The sequence below is a fragment of the Pelobates fuscus genome, chromosome 12, assembly GCF_036172605.1.
Source record: "Pelobates fuscus isolate aPelFus1 chromosome 12, aPelFus1.pri, whole genome shotgun sequence".
Classification (NCBI taxonomy): domain Eukaryota; kingdom Metazoa; phylum Chordata; class Amphibia; order Anura; family Pelobatidae; genus Pelobates; species Pelobates fuscus.
Genome location: NC_086328.1, coordinates 16347748 through 16363573, shown reverse-complemented (window position 1 = coordinate 16363573; position 15826 = coordinate 16347748). Strand labels below are relative to the sequence as shown.

At 41.7% G+C, this 15826-nt stretch overlaps 1 protein-coding gene across 1 annotated transcript in view; it reads left to right on the top strand.

Annotated features, from left to right (window-relative positions):
- Positions 1–356: 356 nt before the first annotated feature.
- The window catches only part of GPATCH1 (G-patch domain containing 1), a 49347-nt gene continuing 33877 nt past the window's right edge, over positions 357–15826 (top strand). The window contains exons 1-8 of the mRNA XM_063437374.1: positions 357–468; positions 3961–4095; positions 4307–4392; positions 6092–6252; positions 7951–8048; positions 8513–8568; positions 8653–8910; positions 14712–14856. Of these exons, the coding sequence (XP_063293444.1) occupies positions 396–468; positions 3961–4095; positions 4307–4392; positions 6092–6252; positions 7951–8048; positions 8513–8568; positions 8653–8910; positions 14712–14856 (1012 nt within the window). The 5' untranslated portion in view covers positions 357–395. The remainder of the gene's footprint in view (positions 469–3960; positions 4096–4306; positions 4393–6091; positions 6253–7950; positions 8049–8512; positions 8569–8652; positions 8911–14711; positions 14857–15826) is intronic.

The window sequence follows — 15826 nt, the reverse complement described above, 5'->3', positions numbered from 1 at the left end:
GGCCATAAAGGACAGAGCTCACTGGCTGACTGCGTAAACTATAAGGGCTATAGTGGTCCTTTAATAAGATCTGAATTTGCACCAAAGTGGAACATTTAAATAAAAAAACTAAAACAGAACTGTCACAAATATAATCATATCCATTTATACAACACGATATTTGGGAGCAAAGTTGGCTGTTGGCCCCAAATTGGAACTGGGATAATTCTGGTCTGCTGAAAAACTAGATAGACTAGAGAGAGAGAGAGAGAGAGCTGGTGTTTTGAATCAGACAGTACGCTCCTCCCCCCACCCTCCCCTCCAGCGTACGTCACAGGCCTGAGACGGAAAGCGATGTGTAATCCCTGGATGAGGATTGATCCCGCGCGGCTGCCGTAACGCAAACACGATCCAAAATGGCGTCGCAGGACAGTGATGGGGAGGAGGATTTTGTCACCTATGGGAAGGTTTTGGAGCAATATGAGGAAGGTAAATGTGTTTATATACAGTGAGTGCTGCTTCCTGCTGCCATCCTGAGATCAGAGAGTCCATAGCCTGCCTGGGGCGAGGGATAGCAATGCTTATTGATAGCTGGGCATGGAGGGCATGTCAGTCTCTGCAATACCCTGTAATTATTCTTTAACATGGGGTATCTGGGCATGGAGGGCATGTCAGTTTCTGTAATACCCTGTAATTATTCTATAACATGGGTTATCAGGGTATCTGGGTATGGAGGGCATGTCAGTGTCTGTAATACCCTGTAATTATTCTATAACATGGGTTATCAGGGTATCTGGGTATGGAGGGCATGTCAGTCTCTGTAATACCCTGTAATTATTCTATAACATGGATTATCAGGGTATATGGGTATGGAGGGCATGTCAGTCTCTGTAATACCCGGTAATTATTCTATAACATGGGCTATCAGGGTATCTGGGTATGGAGGGCATGTCAGTCTCTGTAATACCCTGTAATTATTCTATAACATGGGTTATCAGGGTATCTGGGTATGGAGGGCATGTCAGTGTCTGTAATACCCTGTAATTATTCTATAACATGGGTTATCAGGGTATCTGGGCATGGAGGGCATGTCAGTCTCTGTAATACCCTGTAATTATTCTATAACATGGGTTATCAGGGTATCTGGGCATGGAGGGAATGTCAGTGTCTGTAATACCCTGTAATTATTCTATAACATGGGGTATCTGGGTATCTGGGCATGGAGGGCATGTCAGTCTCTGTAATACCCTGTAATTATTCTATAACATGGGGTATCTGGGCATGGAGGGCATGTCAGTTTCTGTAATACCCTGTAATTATTCTATAACATAGGTTATCAGGGTATCTGGGTATGGAGGGCATGTCAGTCTCTGTAATACCCTGTAATTATTCTATAACATGGGTTATCAGGGTATCTGGGTATGGAGGGCATGTCAGTCTCTGTAATACCCTGTAATTATTCTATAACATGGGTTATCAGGGTATCTGGGCATGGAGGGCATGTCAGTGTCTGTAATACCCTGTAATTATTCTATAACATGGGTTATCAGGGTATCTGGGCATGGAGGGCATGTCAGTGTCTGTAATACCCTGTAATTATTCTATAACATGGGCTATCAGGGTATCTGGGCATGGAGGGCATGTCAGTCTCTGTAATACCCTGTAATTATTCTATAACATGGGTTATCAGGGTATCTGGGCATGGAGGGCATGTCAGTCTCTGTAATACCCTGTAATTATTCTATAACATGGGTTATCAGGGTATCTGGGTATGGAGGGCATGTCAGTGTCTGTAATACCCTGTAATTATTCTATAACATGGGTTATCAGGGTATCTGGGCATGGAGGGCATGTCAGTGTCTGTAATACCCTGTAATTATTCTATAACATGGGTTATCAGGGTATCTGGGTATGGAGGGCATGTCAGTCTCTGTAATACCCGGTAATTATTCTATAACATGGGTTATCAGGGTATCTGGGTATGGAGGGCATGTCAGTGTCTGTAATACCCTGTAATTATTCTATAACATAGGTTATCAGGGTATCTGGGTATGGAGGGCATGTCAGTCTCTGTAATACCCTGTAATTATTCTATAACATGGGTTATCAGGGTATCTGGGTATGGAGGGCATGTCAGTGTCTGTAATACCCTGTAATTCTATAACATGGGTTATCAGGGTATCTGGGCATGGAGGGCATGTCAGTCTCTGTAATACCCTGTAATTATTCTATAACATGGGTTATCAGGGTATCTGGGCATGGAGGGCATGTCAGTCTCTGTAATACCCTGTAATTATTCTATAACATGGGTTATCAGGGTATCTGGGCATGGAGGGCATGTCAGTCTCTGTAATACCCGGTAATTATTCTATAACATGGGCTATCAGGGTATCTGGGCATGGAGGGCATGTCAGTGTCTGTAATACCCTGTTACTATTCTATAACATGGGGTATCTGGGTATCTGGGCATTGAGAGCATGTCAGTCTCTGTAATACCCTGTAATTATTCTATAACATGGGGTATCTGGGCATGGAGGGCATGTCAGTTTCTGTAATACCCTGTAATTATTCTATAACATAGGTTATCAGGGTATCTGGGTATGGAGGGCATGTCAGTCTCTGTAATACCCTGTAATTATTCTATAACATGGGTTATCAGGGTATCTGGGTATGGAGGGCATGTCAGTCTCTGTAATACCCTGTAATTATTCTATAACATGGGTTATCAGGGTATCTGGGCATGGAGGGCATGTCAGTCTCTGTAATACCCGGTAATTATTCTATAACATGGGCTATCAGGGTATCTGGGCATGGAGGGCATGTCAGTCTCTGTAATACCCTGTAATTATTCTATAACATGGGTTATCAGGGTATCTGGGCATGGAGGGCATGTCAGTCTCTGTAATACCCTGTAATTATTCTATAACATGGGTTATCAGGGTATCTGGGCATGGAGGGCATGTCAGTGTCTGTAATACCCTGTAATTATTCTATAACATGGGCTATCAGGGTATCTGGGTATGGAGGGCATGTCAGTCTCTGTAATACCCTGTAATTATTCTATAACATGGGTTATCAGGGTATATGGGTATGGAGGGCATGTCAGTCTCTGTAATACCCTGTAATTATTCTATAACATGGGTTATCAGGGTATCTGGGCATGGAGGGCATGTCAGTGTCTGTAATACCCTGTAATTATTCTATAACATGGATTATCAGGGTATCTGGGCATGGAGGGCATGTCAGTCTCTGTAATACCCTGTAATTATTCTATAACATGGATTATCAGGGTATATGGGTATGGAGGGCATGTCAGTCTCTGTAATACCCTGTAATTATTCTATAACATGGGTTATCAGGGTATCTGGGTATGGAGGGCATGTCAGTGTCTGTAATACCCTGTAATTATTCTATAACAAGGGTTATCAGGGTATCTGGGCATGGAGTGCATGTCAGTCTCTGTAATTATTCTATAACATGGGTTATCTGGGTATGGAGGGCATGTCAGTGTCTGTAATACTGTGTAATTATTCTGTAACATAGGGTATCTTGGTATGGAGGGCGTCATGTTTATCATGTGCATCTTTATATTTCAGTTGATGTAAAATTCCCAGGTGGAATATGTGAGGTTATATTTTGACGTTGCAGGGTTAAGTGGAAATTAAGTTTGTGACATGGTAGGGTCTAAAAGACCCCAGCGGGATATTTGAGGTTATATTTAAGCATGCAGAGTTATCTTTTCATGGGCTATGTAAAATGTCAGTTTGTAACACCCCCGGTGATATGTTAGGTTCATTTATAGCATTTATTTTACCAATCTCTCTATCATGCCCCTCAACTACTCTTTTAATTCTGATTCCTTTTAAAAATGCAGAAGGCATTATGCACATTGTAAAAGCTACTGCCAGTGAATCTAAAGAGTTGGTCTGTTCTTTTTCATCGATATTCTAAGTAGCACAATCTGTTTCTCTTTTGTTTCAGGAGAAAAAGCTAAGAAGCCAATTCCTCTTCAGGATCAGACCGTCAAAGATGAAAAAGGGCGATTTAAACGTTTTCATGGGGCATTTATGGGAGGATTCTCTGCTGGGTACTACAACACAGTTGGTTCTAAAGAAGGTATTTTTTTTTCCCCCCCCCAATCAACAAAATACATAATAATCCGTGTGTGTGTGTGTACGTATATACATATGTTTATTTTTTGTAATTTTTTTTTTTCTGGGTTAAAGAAAATGATTTAGTGATTTATTATAATTTTTTTTCTATTAACTTTTTTGACGTATATGTACTTGTTTAACTTTATTTCTATGTTTTAACTTTTATTTCTAAGGCTGGGCACCATCTACCTTTGTTTCATCACGTTCTACAAGATCTGAAAGACAAATTAGGAGGCCAGAGGACTTTATGGATGATGAGGTAATCTCTCATATCATCTAGAACACCGCTGGCTTTCACTATTTTAAGTTCTCTTACTTCAAATTGCAAACACACGCTGTCTGAGCATCAAGAAATATGTAGCTTAACATGGAAATAGATTCCTCTCCGTTTTTTGTTTTTTTGTAATTCTTTATTTTGTCTTGTGCTTAAGAATACAGATAACACATTGTAGTGCCACAACAGCAGTAGTATGCATATTTAGAACAGTTGTGGAGATGGCATGCAAGTATACAGCACAGTTTTATATTTAAGGAATCGGGCTAGAAATGCATTGGTGTAATGCTATAGATTGGCATTGCATGAATAAACTATGTTAAATTAATCAGGCCAGCTCAATTTAACAGGAGTAGACAAGATGAAGACAAAGGGGGAAAAAAAGACAAAGAAATAACTTTTAAAATTGAATAACTAAAAAGCTTATGCACATTGTGAGGCAGGAATCCACCGCATAATTGTACGACCATGCTGGTGAGGTCGCCATATGATAGCAGCCAGGCTTCGCTCGCCCTTTGATCTAATTCCTTTTTTGTGAGAAAGCTGTTGGGCTCTCTGCAGAAGATTGGTGGGAGGTGGATCCATCTGTTGTGGAAGTGCCGGTTGCAGGTCTGCTTGTGGGTGCCAAAGAATCATCCTGTGGTGAGATATGCCGTTTTGAGTGGCTGCAGGTGGTGAACTCCCAAAGCCGCTGGTCTTGCTCCCCAGTGCTGCATTTTCTGTTAAGGGCTTTTCATGCTTCAGAGGGGGACCAAACCCAGGGTGTCTCTGTATCTGCTGTGTGGAGCAGTGTCTTGCTGAGCCGGCTGCATGCTGAGGAGCTCCCAGTTCAGATCGGTCTGGAGCAAAGAGGTGGGCTAATTTAGGGTCAGATTCCTGTACATACTGCTGCCTTGCCTCTATCTTAGCCCAGAATCGTGCAAAGTTTAGCTGAGCCAGAGACATTGCGATATGGGCCTCAGCTGAATAGCTAGTTGCGAATGCTGCCATCTTGGAAACCATGTGGCGCCACCGTATGCAGTAACTGTAGGTGTTTTGTTGTAACGGAGTTTAGTTTCTTGGGACCCTGATGGCCCCTGCCAGTCCAGAGGGAGGGGGGAGAGGGAGAAAAGTGCAGAAAGCCAGTAAGCGTAGCAGGGCTCAGCGCCTGGAGAGCGGCCTTCCCTCTGACGTCTGATACACTGGTCGGCTGCAAAACAGTAAGGGTTGACTAGCTGGACCAGGATGTTCCTGTTTTGGTATCAAACAAGCCCACAGTAATCCCTCTGTGCGGTGTGAGCTTTTTAGTTGTAAGATTTGCTGGCTGGATGGAAATTTTTGCTTGGTGCATGGAGCCCAGGAGCTCAGGCAGCACCTGTTTTTTGTTGCTTGATGCATTTTTATAACTTTGTAATTTTGACATATAATTAATACACTGCACCTATTTTCTCATATCTTCTGTAAAGTAATTCTTTATATTACTTATTGAGTTCCGCTTGAAATGGTTATATATTATTTACTATACTTTGAAAAAATGTGTATAGCATTATTCGATGTTGTTGTTGTTTGTACATGACATTATGACTAAGGTGTACCAGTACAATGTAATATTTTATTTTAATTATACCAGTATTGTCTATTCTTTGTGTTCATTGCATTTACTGTTGCATGAAATTTGTTTTTATTGCAATCATTTGTCCTCCAGGATCTTGGTGAATTTGGAATTGCTCCTAATGAAATTTTGACTACAGATGATTTTGCATCAAAGACCAAGGACAGAATTCGGGAAAAGGCCAGAGAGCTTGCATCTGTAACTGCACCTATACCCGGAGCGACCATGCTGGAGGATTTAATTGCACCAGCTAAGTAAGAAAAAGAAAACGATTTGTAGAAAGCATGTATATTATAAATTTTGATTAACGTTTTCATTAAAACAAACACTGCACATGGATAAATGTATTCTCTAGACAATTAAAGGATCCCAGTTCATCATTAATTCCTTAGACATCGCGTGAGCATGGAGGGGGACGTTGAACAGTGCCCTTGAAACTATGGGGTCTTTTGTGTCCCCAGTTTTATTTATTTTATATAGACCCCTTCCACAAGTGTTAGATGGGCCATACTGCCAGGTCCCTCACACCTGATGTATTTAATTTGAATTTAATTATTTTAGATGCGCATACTTGTGATATTGTACATGTGCAACTTTTGCTGCGCAGGGCTGTTTGCACCTAATTAATTAATTTTTTTGCTTTTGTTTATATTAAAGGATCACTATAGGGTCAGGAACACAAACATGTATTCCTGACCCTATAGTGCTTAACCCACCATATAGGTGGCTCACCCCCTCAGAATGGGTTAAAACTTACCTTATTGTCAGGTCTTCTCGGGTCCGTCGGCGCTGGCCCCGCACCATTGATGACATAAAAATTGCCGTGGGGAAAGCATAGGATTGGCTAAAATCGGCAAGGTGGCGGGGCCAAACACTGAATCAATGCATCTCCATGAGGAAAATTCAGCGTCCCCATGCAGAGCGTGGGGACGCTGAATGACAGGGCTGCTTACTGTGCAGTGCTGAGCCAGGAAGCCCCCCAGTGGCCATCTGAGGAGTGGCCACTTGGTGGTGTCCCTAGAGTCAATGTAAACACTGCCTTTGCATTAAAATGCCTGAAGGGAGCTATTATACTCACCAGAACAACTCCATTAAGCTGTAGTTGTTCTGGTGACTATAGTGTCCCTTAAATGTATTTACTCAAATCTAACACGCACCTTTTTTGGAAGAGAAAGTTTCCAAAATTTGAATGCGCATTCGGTTCGATGGCGCATTACATTCGGGGTAAAATTCGAAATTTTCCGGTGTATTACATTCTGGTAAATTCAAACACGAATTTCATTCTGGCGAATTGACACAGGCAAATTTTGTTCCTGAAAGAGGGCTTAAGAAAATAGATTTAACATGTAACTCTAAAATTGATATACCATCAATGTTAGTATGATTTTCATTGTAGAATAGTGTTGTATAGTCGTATCTTCTTGTATAAATGTCCATTACATTCGCCAGCAGAAACCAATTTTAGCTTCCAGGTTTCAAAAATTGAGGTGTGCATTAGTTTCGAGTACATACGGGTATTTAAATTCTTCAGCTGAACACAGGAGAATAGTGAAGTTTTAAAATTTTATTTGATGTTTGGTGAGTGTCCAACTTCCTATATACTATGTTTAGAATTTAGATATTTTTTTTTTTGATTTTTTTTTTTTTGTAGTAGACCCCCCAAATTTTTCAGAATCGACCTAAGTCTGTCTTAGAATTGCCATTAGTGAATCTTAAAAAGGAAATTCAAGAGAACTATATAAAGTATCTTCAGATTTTGTTATTCTGCGCTTGGCTTATTCCCCTCACTTTTCTATTAAGACTTTCCCTTCCATAATGCTGAGAGTAGCTGCTCGTCCATTAGCCGTGTTCTATGTGGTCAGCTATAGTTATGTATTTTCAGAGACACTGTATAGCAGACAATTCCATGTTTGTAGCCAGAATCCTTCTCTAACTCGCATGTTTGATACTAGGATCAGTATTGGTGTCCAGTTACTGCGGCAAATGGGCTGGAAAGAAGGGCAAGGAGTTGGTCCCAGGACAAAGAGAAAACCCAGGAATCAGAAGCCTGGTATGTTGAATTGGACATGAGAAACAAGAAATGGATCCTTTCTATATCCACACAGCTCTGGCTCAAGAAGTGCCAAAAAAGAACAAACCTATAAAATGGCTTACCCAGTGTAATGAAAAATATCTATAAATGTATTATGTTGTTAAAAAAAAAAATCATTTTAATACATTTTTGAAATAATGCAATGAAAAATAATAAATTTAACTGCTTTTAAAGTTCCACTTAAAGTAGACACCACCTGCATCAAAAGAAGTGGGTCTGTTCATTGAACATAAATGTAAAAAATGTTCTTTTAGTAACCCACTGGGGATGCTGCCGTTTTTCATGCTGTTCTCCTATAACAGGAGTCGCTGCATCATTATTACTGTTAGACTAACCCAAAAAATCACTTTTAGTATTTTGAATGATCAGAGTCAGGATTAAGGAATAACTCGGCCGGTTGTTTTCTTTTGTTTCTCCTAAAGGTGACTTAAAGGTCTACGGTTGTGCATTACCACCTACAGGCTCTGAAGGTTCAGAGGTGCGTTACTATATTGAAAATACTTTCAATGTAATATTTCCATTCTGAGAGTGGGTCCTGATTTTTCCAGTGCTTTTTGTGCAGGACGATGACGATGATGATGATGATGATGAATTCCTACCGGAGAATGTTACATTTGCCCCGAAAGATGTAACGCCGATAGATTTCACCATCAAGGACAACGTCCACGGGCTTGGCTATCGAGGGCTTGATCCACGCCAGGCATTATTTGGAACTATGCATGGGTCGTTAAATCTGTTCGGTGATGGATCTGACAAAATAAACAGTCTGCTTGGAGATGTACGGCACAGCAAAGGAAGGAAAATTGGAATATCTGGCCAGGTGAGTATGTATTTGTATTTGATATAATGAAAATGACCAAATCTTTAAAATAAAAAATGTTCTGAGCAGGGAAAAAACACACAGGAAAGCAGATGTATTGAAAAACGCTTAGCCAACTTACAGTCTAGATCAGGCTTCCTCAAACTCCGGCCCTCCAGATGTTGCTAAACTACAACTCCCAGGATGGCTGAGAATCATGGGAGTTGTAGTTCAGCAACATCTGGAGGTCTAGATCAATGATGGCTAATCTTGACATCCAGGATATTTGTGTTCTCCATTTCTCTCTATACAAAGCTGGGGTAAGAAGCATCTGAAGTGCCAGGGTTTACTATCTCTGGAAAACACTGCCAGTACAGCGAGTATTGAATGCGATGCAGCATTGTCATTCATCAAATCAATGTTTTTTTCCTTTCAGATTAGAGGCAGTGCTTATACCACAGGGATATCCAATCTGGAGGGAAAAAACAGGCAGGCAAATCTCCAAACATTTTAACCCCTCCCCTAATTACCTCCTTTCCAATAAGTAGCAGCTCCTCCTGATCATCCCCAGTTCTTTGCCTGCCTTCGGCAGGGGAGGTTATGCAGGAGGTTCTCCAGGAAGCAGGTGAGAAGGGCTGAGGCTCGGGAGGCTCTGCTTCCTTGATGTTCGGGTAAGTAGCGTTTAACACGCCGGACGGCGTGGTCCCTCAGAATTTATTCCGTCTCTTGCCGTGCCAGGTGCCGGTCTGACGAAGGACGCAGGCGTGCGTCGGCTGGGAGGTCCTGTCGGTGGAACGCACGCACAGGTTGCGTTGCGTTCCACCAGGGAGTCGCAGAGCGCTATGCACATGCGCAATGCGAACCTGGATTCAGGCGCCAAATTTGAACTTGGCGTTTTTTGTTTGGTTACAGGACTTAAAAGGAGCATTACCAGCAGCAACCTCTGTTTGCCAGGAGCTCTCAGAACGGTTGCAAAGTGTGTTTCTCACCTGCCCTCCAACACACTCTCAGGCCATTTAAGGTAAGACTGATTAAGTTTTTATTTAAATGGTTCTAGCCTGAATCTTTAGGGAAAAATTTTGTTTATTTTCCCTTGTTTGTTTTCTGTTCCCAGTATATAATCCTGAAAATTTGGATAAAGTTGCTGAGAAGGGGAAATGTACATCTAAGCCAAGCATTTAATGTGCTCTGTGTGTGGCCATCTTATGCCAGATGGTTGTAATAAGGAAACTTTGCTCTGTGTGTTCAAAGAAGCTTCAGAGGAAGCACAAAGAACAGAAATGTCCACTTTATCAGCTGGTTGCAACAAAGTATGCAGCAAACAGTTGTGGATATGTGGTCAGCAGCATTACAGACAATCCGGGCGTCGGTTGCCCAGGATTCTCAGATTGTAATACATGCTAACAAAAGCCTAAGATCTTGGGAAGTTCCGATTCTAGTTTTGGAACTAGTGGTTCTGAGTATGGCGATAATTCAGCAGTGTCTCATCAAATGAGGAATCTGCATTCCCAGAAGAATCCATTTGGGGAATTGATTAAAGAAGAGCAGTTGCATTTGAACTTGAGGAAACAGGGTAGAAGTCCAATATGTTTCTTTTTCACCCACAGATTAGGGAGTTGATTTAAAAGAATGGAAAATTCCCAAGTCACATGCTGTTTATTGGCTAGACAGTTTTAAATCTCTCTTTTTCCATAGAAGCGGAACAAGACTGTAAGCTGGATACTGTCCCTGTAGTGGGCGTTCCTATTGCTCAAATAGGTAAGAAGACTACATTACCGATTAGAGACTCAAGCGGGCTGAAGGATGTCATGGAATTACGCATGGACTCCTCCTTAAAAAAGCTGTTCATCTCTTCTGCAGCCCAAACTAAAGCTTTGATTGCGGGGGCATCCGTTGCCGAGACCCAATGACTTTGGTGGGTAGGCTTAGAAATTGTCTAGCGGATGCGGCACCTAAAAATTCACTGTGTGAACTAGCCTTTGAGCAAGGAAGACTGTTCGGCTCGAAATTGGATGAGTTGTTAAAACAGATGACAGAGTCGGATAGGAAGCAGTTTCCAAGCCGGAATTCGGAGACGCTTCCCTCATTTCAAAGTTCCTTTCGTAGAACATATTTCAGGGGTCAGCATAAAAGAGCCGTTGATTATAGGAGAAGGAAAGAAGTTGAGTCTTTTCCTAGATATCTGGAATAAGACATCATCAGATCACTGGGTCCTCGCAGTGATAAAGTAAGGATACGCTCTAGAGTTGTCACAAACCCCAAAGAAAATGTTTCTATGTTCCGAGGTTCATTCTCTGGATATGGAACTCTCTCTGATGCGAGAAGTATCAAGTCTGTTACAAATCAGAGTGGTGGAAGAGGTTCCTTTAAAGGAAAGACATCAAGGCACCTATTCAGGACTTTTCTTGGTGCCGCAACCAGATGGATCGTTCAGACCCATGATAGACCTAATAGCCGTTAACAGGCGGATTATCAAATTAAAATTCCTCAGGGAATCAATAAAATCAGCGACTCTGCTTATTCATCCAGTAAGTTGGTTTGCGTCCCGGGATTTCAAGATGCCTATCTTCATGTATCCATAGCAGAATCCAGCAAAAATCTTCTAAGGTTTGCTGTGTGCTGCCAATCGGTAGACCAGACATTACCAATTCAGAGCACTGTCTTTCGGTCTGTCATCAGCGCCCAGGTTATTCACAAAGCTTCTAGTAGTCGTCTCAACTTTTCTAAGATGTATGGGCATCGCTGTCATTCCTTGTTTGGACGACTGACTGTTGTTTGCAGTGTCCCAGGATCAGCTACAGTTAGTCCTGGGGACAACTATATAATCGCTGGGATACATGGCTGGCTAATAAATGTCAACAAATCGGAGCTGGTGCCAGTTCAAAGGATCCAGTTCTGGGGTCTGGGTTTGGATTCTATCGCTATGAAGTTTTCCTGCCAGAAGAGAAGAAACTAAAGATCAAGCGTTTAATCTAGAATCTCTGAGAAAAGGTGTGTTTTCGATCAGAGAAGCCATGTGCCTACTGTTTACAGCCTCAATCCCGGCTGTCGGTTGGGCAAAAGCCAGGATGAGACCTCTACAGAGTAGCATACTGCATGTCTGAAATCGACAGGAACTCGGCCTAGAGAGGCTTAAGAGGTTCAACAATCTAAACTGTAAGAAGTCGGCAGTGGTGTACCTCTTCTCGATTCCTGCACGCAGGTCTTTCATTCCGGATGATGTCCTTCATGATAATAACAACAGACGCCTCTGCACTTTGCTGGGGGGCCCATCTGGGAGACATTATGAAGCAGGGGCGTTGGCAAGAGAAGGATGTGAGTAATTCCTCGAACTTCAGGGAATTAAAGGCCGTATGGATGGCGCTCTTGGCATTTCAGATCAACATATTCAAATTCGTTCAGTCTATATCGAACGACAGTGGCATATTTGAACAAACTGGGAGGTACAAGTTCAACTACATTTGAAGGCCGTTGTTCATTGATCATTCTGTGGTCAGAAGTTCACCTTATGTCGATCTCAGCAGTTCACGTTTTAGGAAATTCAATGTGGTGGCAGATGCCCTGAGCGGCATCATTTGAAACAAGCAGATTGGTCCTTGTCATGCAGAATTTTCAAGCTCATTACAGACCGCTTCGGTGTTCCGGAGATAGACCTGATGGCCTCAGGAATAAATAGGAGGACGAGTCGTTTGCGTCCCTAAATCCAGCAGACCAGCCAGATATCATAGATGCCCTGTCAGTACCACGGAAGTTCAGCCTGGCATATATCTTCCCGCCAGTAGTTCTTATTCCCAGAATACTTCAAATAATAGGCTGGATAGTGTAAGGATTATCCTAATCCTTCCCTGGTGGCCAGGAAGAAGTTGGTTCTCGGTTCTTCTGAACTTTCCAGGGGCCACCTTTTGGAAGCTTCCTCTTTCAGGAGGAATTCTAGAGGACGCCATGGTGCCTCTTCCGACCCTTCGGAGATTCCGATTGACGGCCTGGTTTCTGAACTCCAGATTTTAGAGAGTAAAGGTCTGGATCCTGAAGTTATAAAAAATTTTGTTGGCATCTTACAAGGAATCTACTTCAAGGTTCTACGCTAGGATTTGGAAGTTTTTTTCAGCGGTGTTGTAGGTTTGAAGTCAACCCTGTTTCCGCGTCCATCCAGAAGATTCTATGCTTCCTTCAGATGGGATTTGCAAAAGGTCTTAAACCTGCTTCATTTAGATTACATGTTTCTGCTATCAGTTTCTTCTCCCTCAGATGCTTCACCTCGAATTTTCTGATTTCAAGGTTCTTCAGAGCTCTGACATGTTTGGTGCCCTTTGTTAGGGAAACCTGTCCTCCCTGGGATCTGAATTTGGTCCTTTCCGCGCTTTGAGTACCGCCTTTTGAACCATTGGAAGAAGTTTCCCTGAAGATGTTTTCATTGGATACCGTTTTCTTTTGGTGGCTATTACGTCAGCTAAAAGAGTATGTGAGATCCGAGCGCTTCGGGAGAATTTTCCCTTTTTGGTTTTCATCAGGACAAGGAGGTTCTGAAGCTCGATCCTTCAGGTATCACTAAAGTTTTTTCTGTTGCCAATGTCAACCGAGAAGTGGTTTTGCCGACCTTTTGTCGGAATCCATCTAATGCCTTGGTAAGTAATTTTCACTGCTTAGACGTAAAGATATGTCTTTGGCAATATCTAAAAGCTACGGAATCCTTCCGGAAGGATATCGGTATGTTTGTCTTGTTCAAAGGCACAAAGAAAAGGTATGTTGGTTTCGAAGAGTTCTCTGGCTAGATGGCTGAAGGATTGTATTCTGTTATCTTATTCTAAGAGTGGCACGGAATTTGCAGGCCCTATAAAGGCACATTCTACTAGAGCTGTTTCGCCGTCATGGGCTCTGCGAGCAGCTGCTTCTCCTTCTCGAATTTGTTCAGCTGCTAATCGGTCCTCTCTCCATACGTTCTCAAGACACTACAAGTGGGACATACTGGCCTCGGAGTATGCAGCTTTTGGGTGCAAGGTGCTTCAAGCAGTAGTGAACTGAAACCCGCCCTCAGGATCTGCTTTATTATATCCCTGTGGTATAAGCACTGCCTCTAATCTGAAAGGAAAAACATAAATTTTACTTACCGAAAATTTCTTTTTCCTGAAGATTAGAGGCAGTGCTACAATTCCCGCCCCTTTTTCTAATAAACTCAGTAATTTTGCAGCTATTTGGCTTATGTATTGTCTGGGGATGATCAGGAGGAGCTGCTACTTATTGGAAAGGAGGTAATTAGGGGAGGGGTTAAAATGTTTGGAGATTTGCCTGCCTGTTTTTTCCCTCCAGATTGGATATCCCTGTGGTATAAGCACTGCCTCTAATCTTCAGGAAAAAGAAATTTTCGGTAAGTAAAATTTATGTTTTTTTGTTTTTTTGTTTTTTATACACACACTTTCAGCAGAGGCTAAGTGCGGAGGGTGGAGGCAGGATGACTGGAAAGAAACACTTTTCAATTTTAGAACTTCAGTTGCCTAAATGTGTAAATACCACCTTTTGCAGTCATGCTTATTTCTGAGTCCATCAAATTCAAGAATGTTCATATAGTTTACTGCCAGACATATCTAAAATAGCCTTTTATTCTTTTTTTTTTTATTTTAATTTGGAATTTAAGTATTTTATGTAATGTAATGAAACTATGCTTTGATATCACAACTGCATTTTGAAAAGATGCATAGAGGGAATTTTGTGACCCTTTGAATCAGTGAGCTTGTGTGACTGAGCACATTTTTGCTTGTTTTTTTTTTGTTTTTTTTTTACAAACCAATAAACTTTCCATTTTCTGCTTTATATTTGTACACCAGGCATTTGGCGTAGGGGCATTGGAAGATGAAGATGATGATATCTATGGCACGGAGACTATGTCCAAATATGACACGGTGATAGAAGAAGAGAGTGGCGATGGTTTGTTTGGGTGGACAGCACCAAAAGAATACAAAAAGAGGAAGGGTGAGTGCATGGATATTATATCCTGTCTAGCTGTATGGGACTTGTATTCCAGTTACCTCTGGGGCTGCAGGCTGACACATTTGCTGTACAAAAGGTCATACACTATACAGGACCAGACCACACACTGAATGTTCTGTGATTGTTGAAAATTCAAAGTGAATTTCAAATTTTAGACCAAGTGCTGATTTGAGGGGTGAAATTCACATCAGCTATGTTTTCTTTTATCTTATTTTGGCCTACAATTTGCCAATACACAGACTAATATACTCCCTATTCACAATTATACAAGAAATCTCTTTGGTAAGCCTTTAAAATATCCCCTAACCTGTTATTTTTTAATGTTGGGATAATAATTGTCCCACAAAGCTGATTTTTATTGTTCTCTTCTTAAAAGGAAACTCCAAGCACCATAACCACCAAAGCTTTGTTGTATTGCTTATGACGCTAGACGTCTTAGAGTGCAATCTCTCGCCCCCGCTGCTATAAACATAATAATGAGGAATTATGGCTCTGAAAGTTTTATTTGCGATATGGTCTGTCTGACTACTCTATCTCACTGCTCTTTGTCTCTTTTTGCTGTAATTTGCTTACACTGGTCAAATATTTAGCAAAGATATTGAGGTGGAGTTCCTGAATTTGGTTTTGCAAGCAAAAGGAGCCAAGCTTTAAAAATCTATAGGGATGGTTCCCATAGGCTCCTTTCATTATTAATAGGCTGTTACAGTGCATATAGTGTTCTGTTTAATGTGTTGGTGCTTCTCTGTGAAGTCTCCTTATTATTTAGCAAATGCCTCCCAGGCTGATTGTTTTCCCTGCTTTCACATTCACAGCGTAATTGCTGCTGGGTAAATATTGATGCCTCTCACTGCAGAACTCTCTTGCGGTTCCAACTCCACCCTGTGTCATCACACCACTCTCACATTTGATTCATATAGGCAGTATGCAAGAAATGTCTTTCACCAGGAACTTT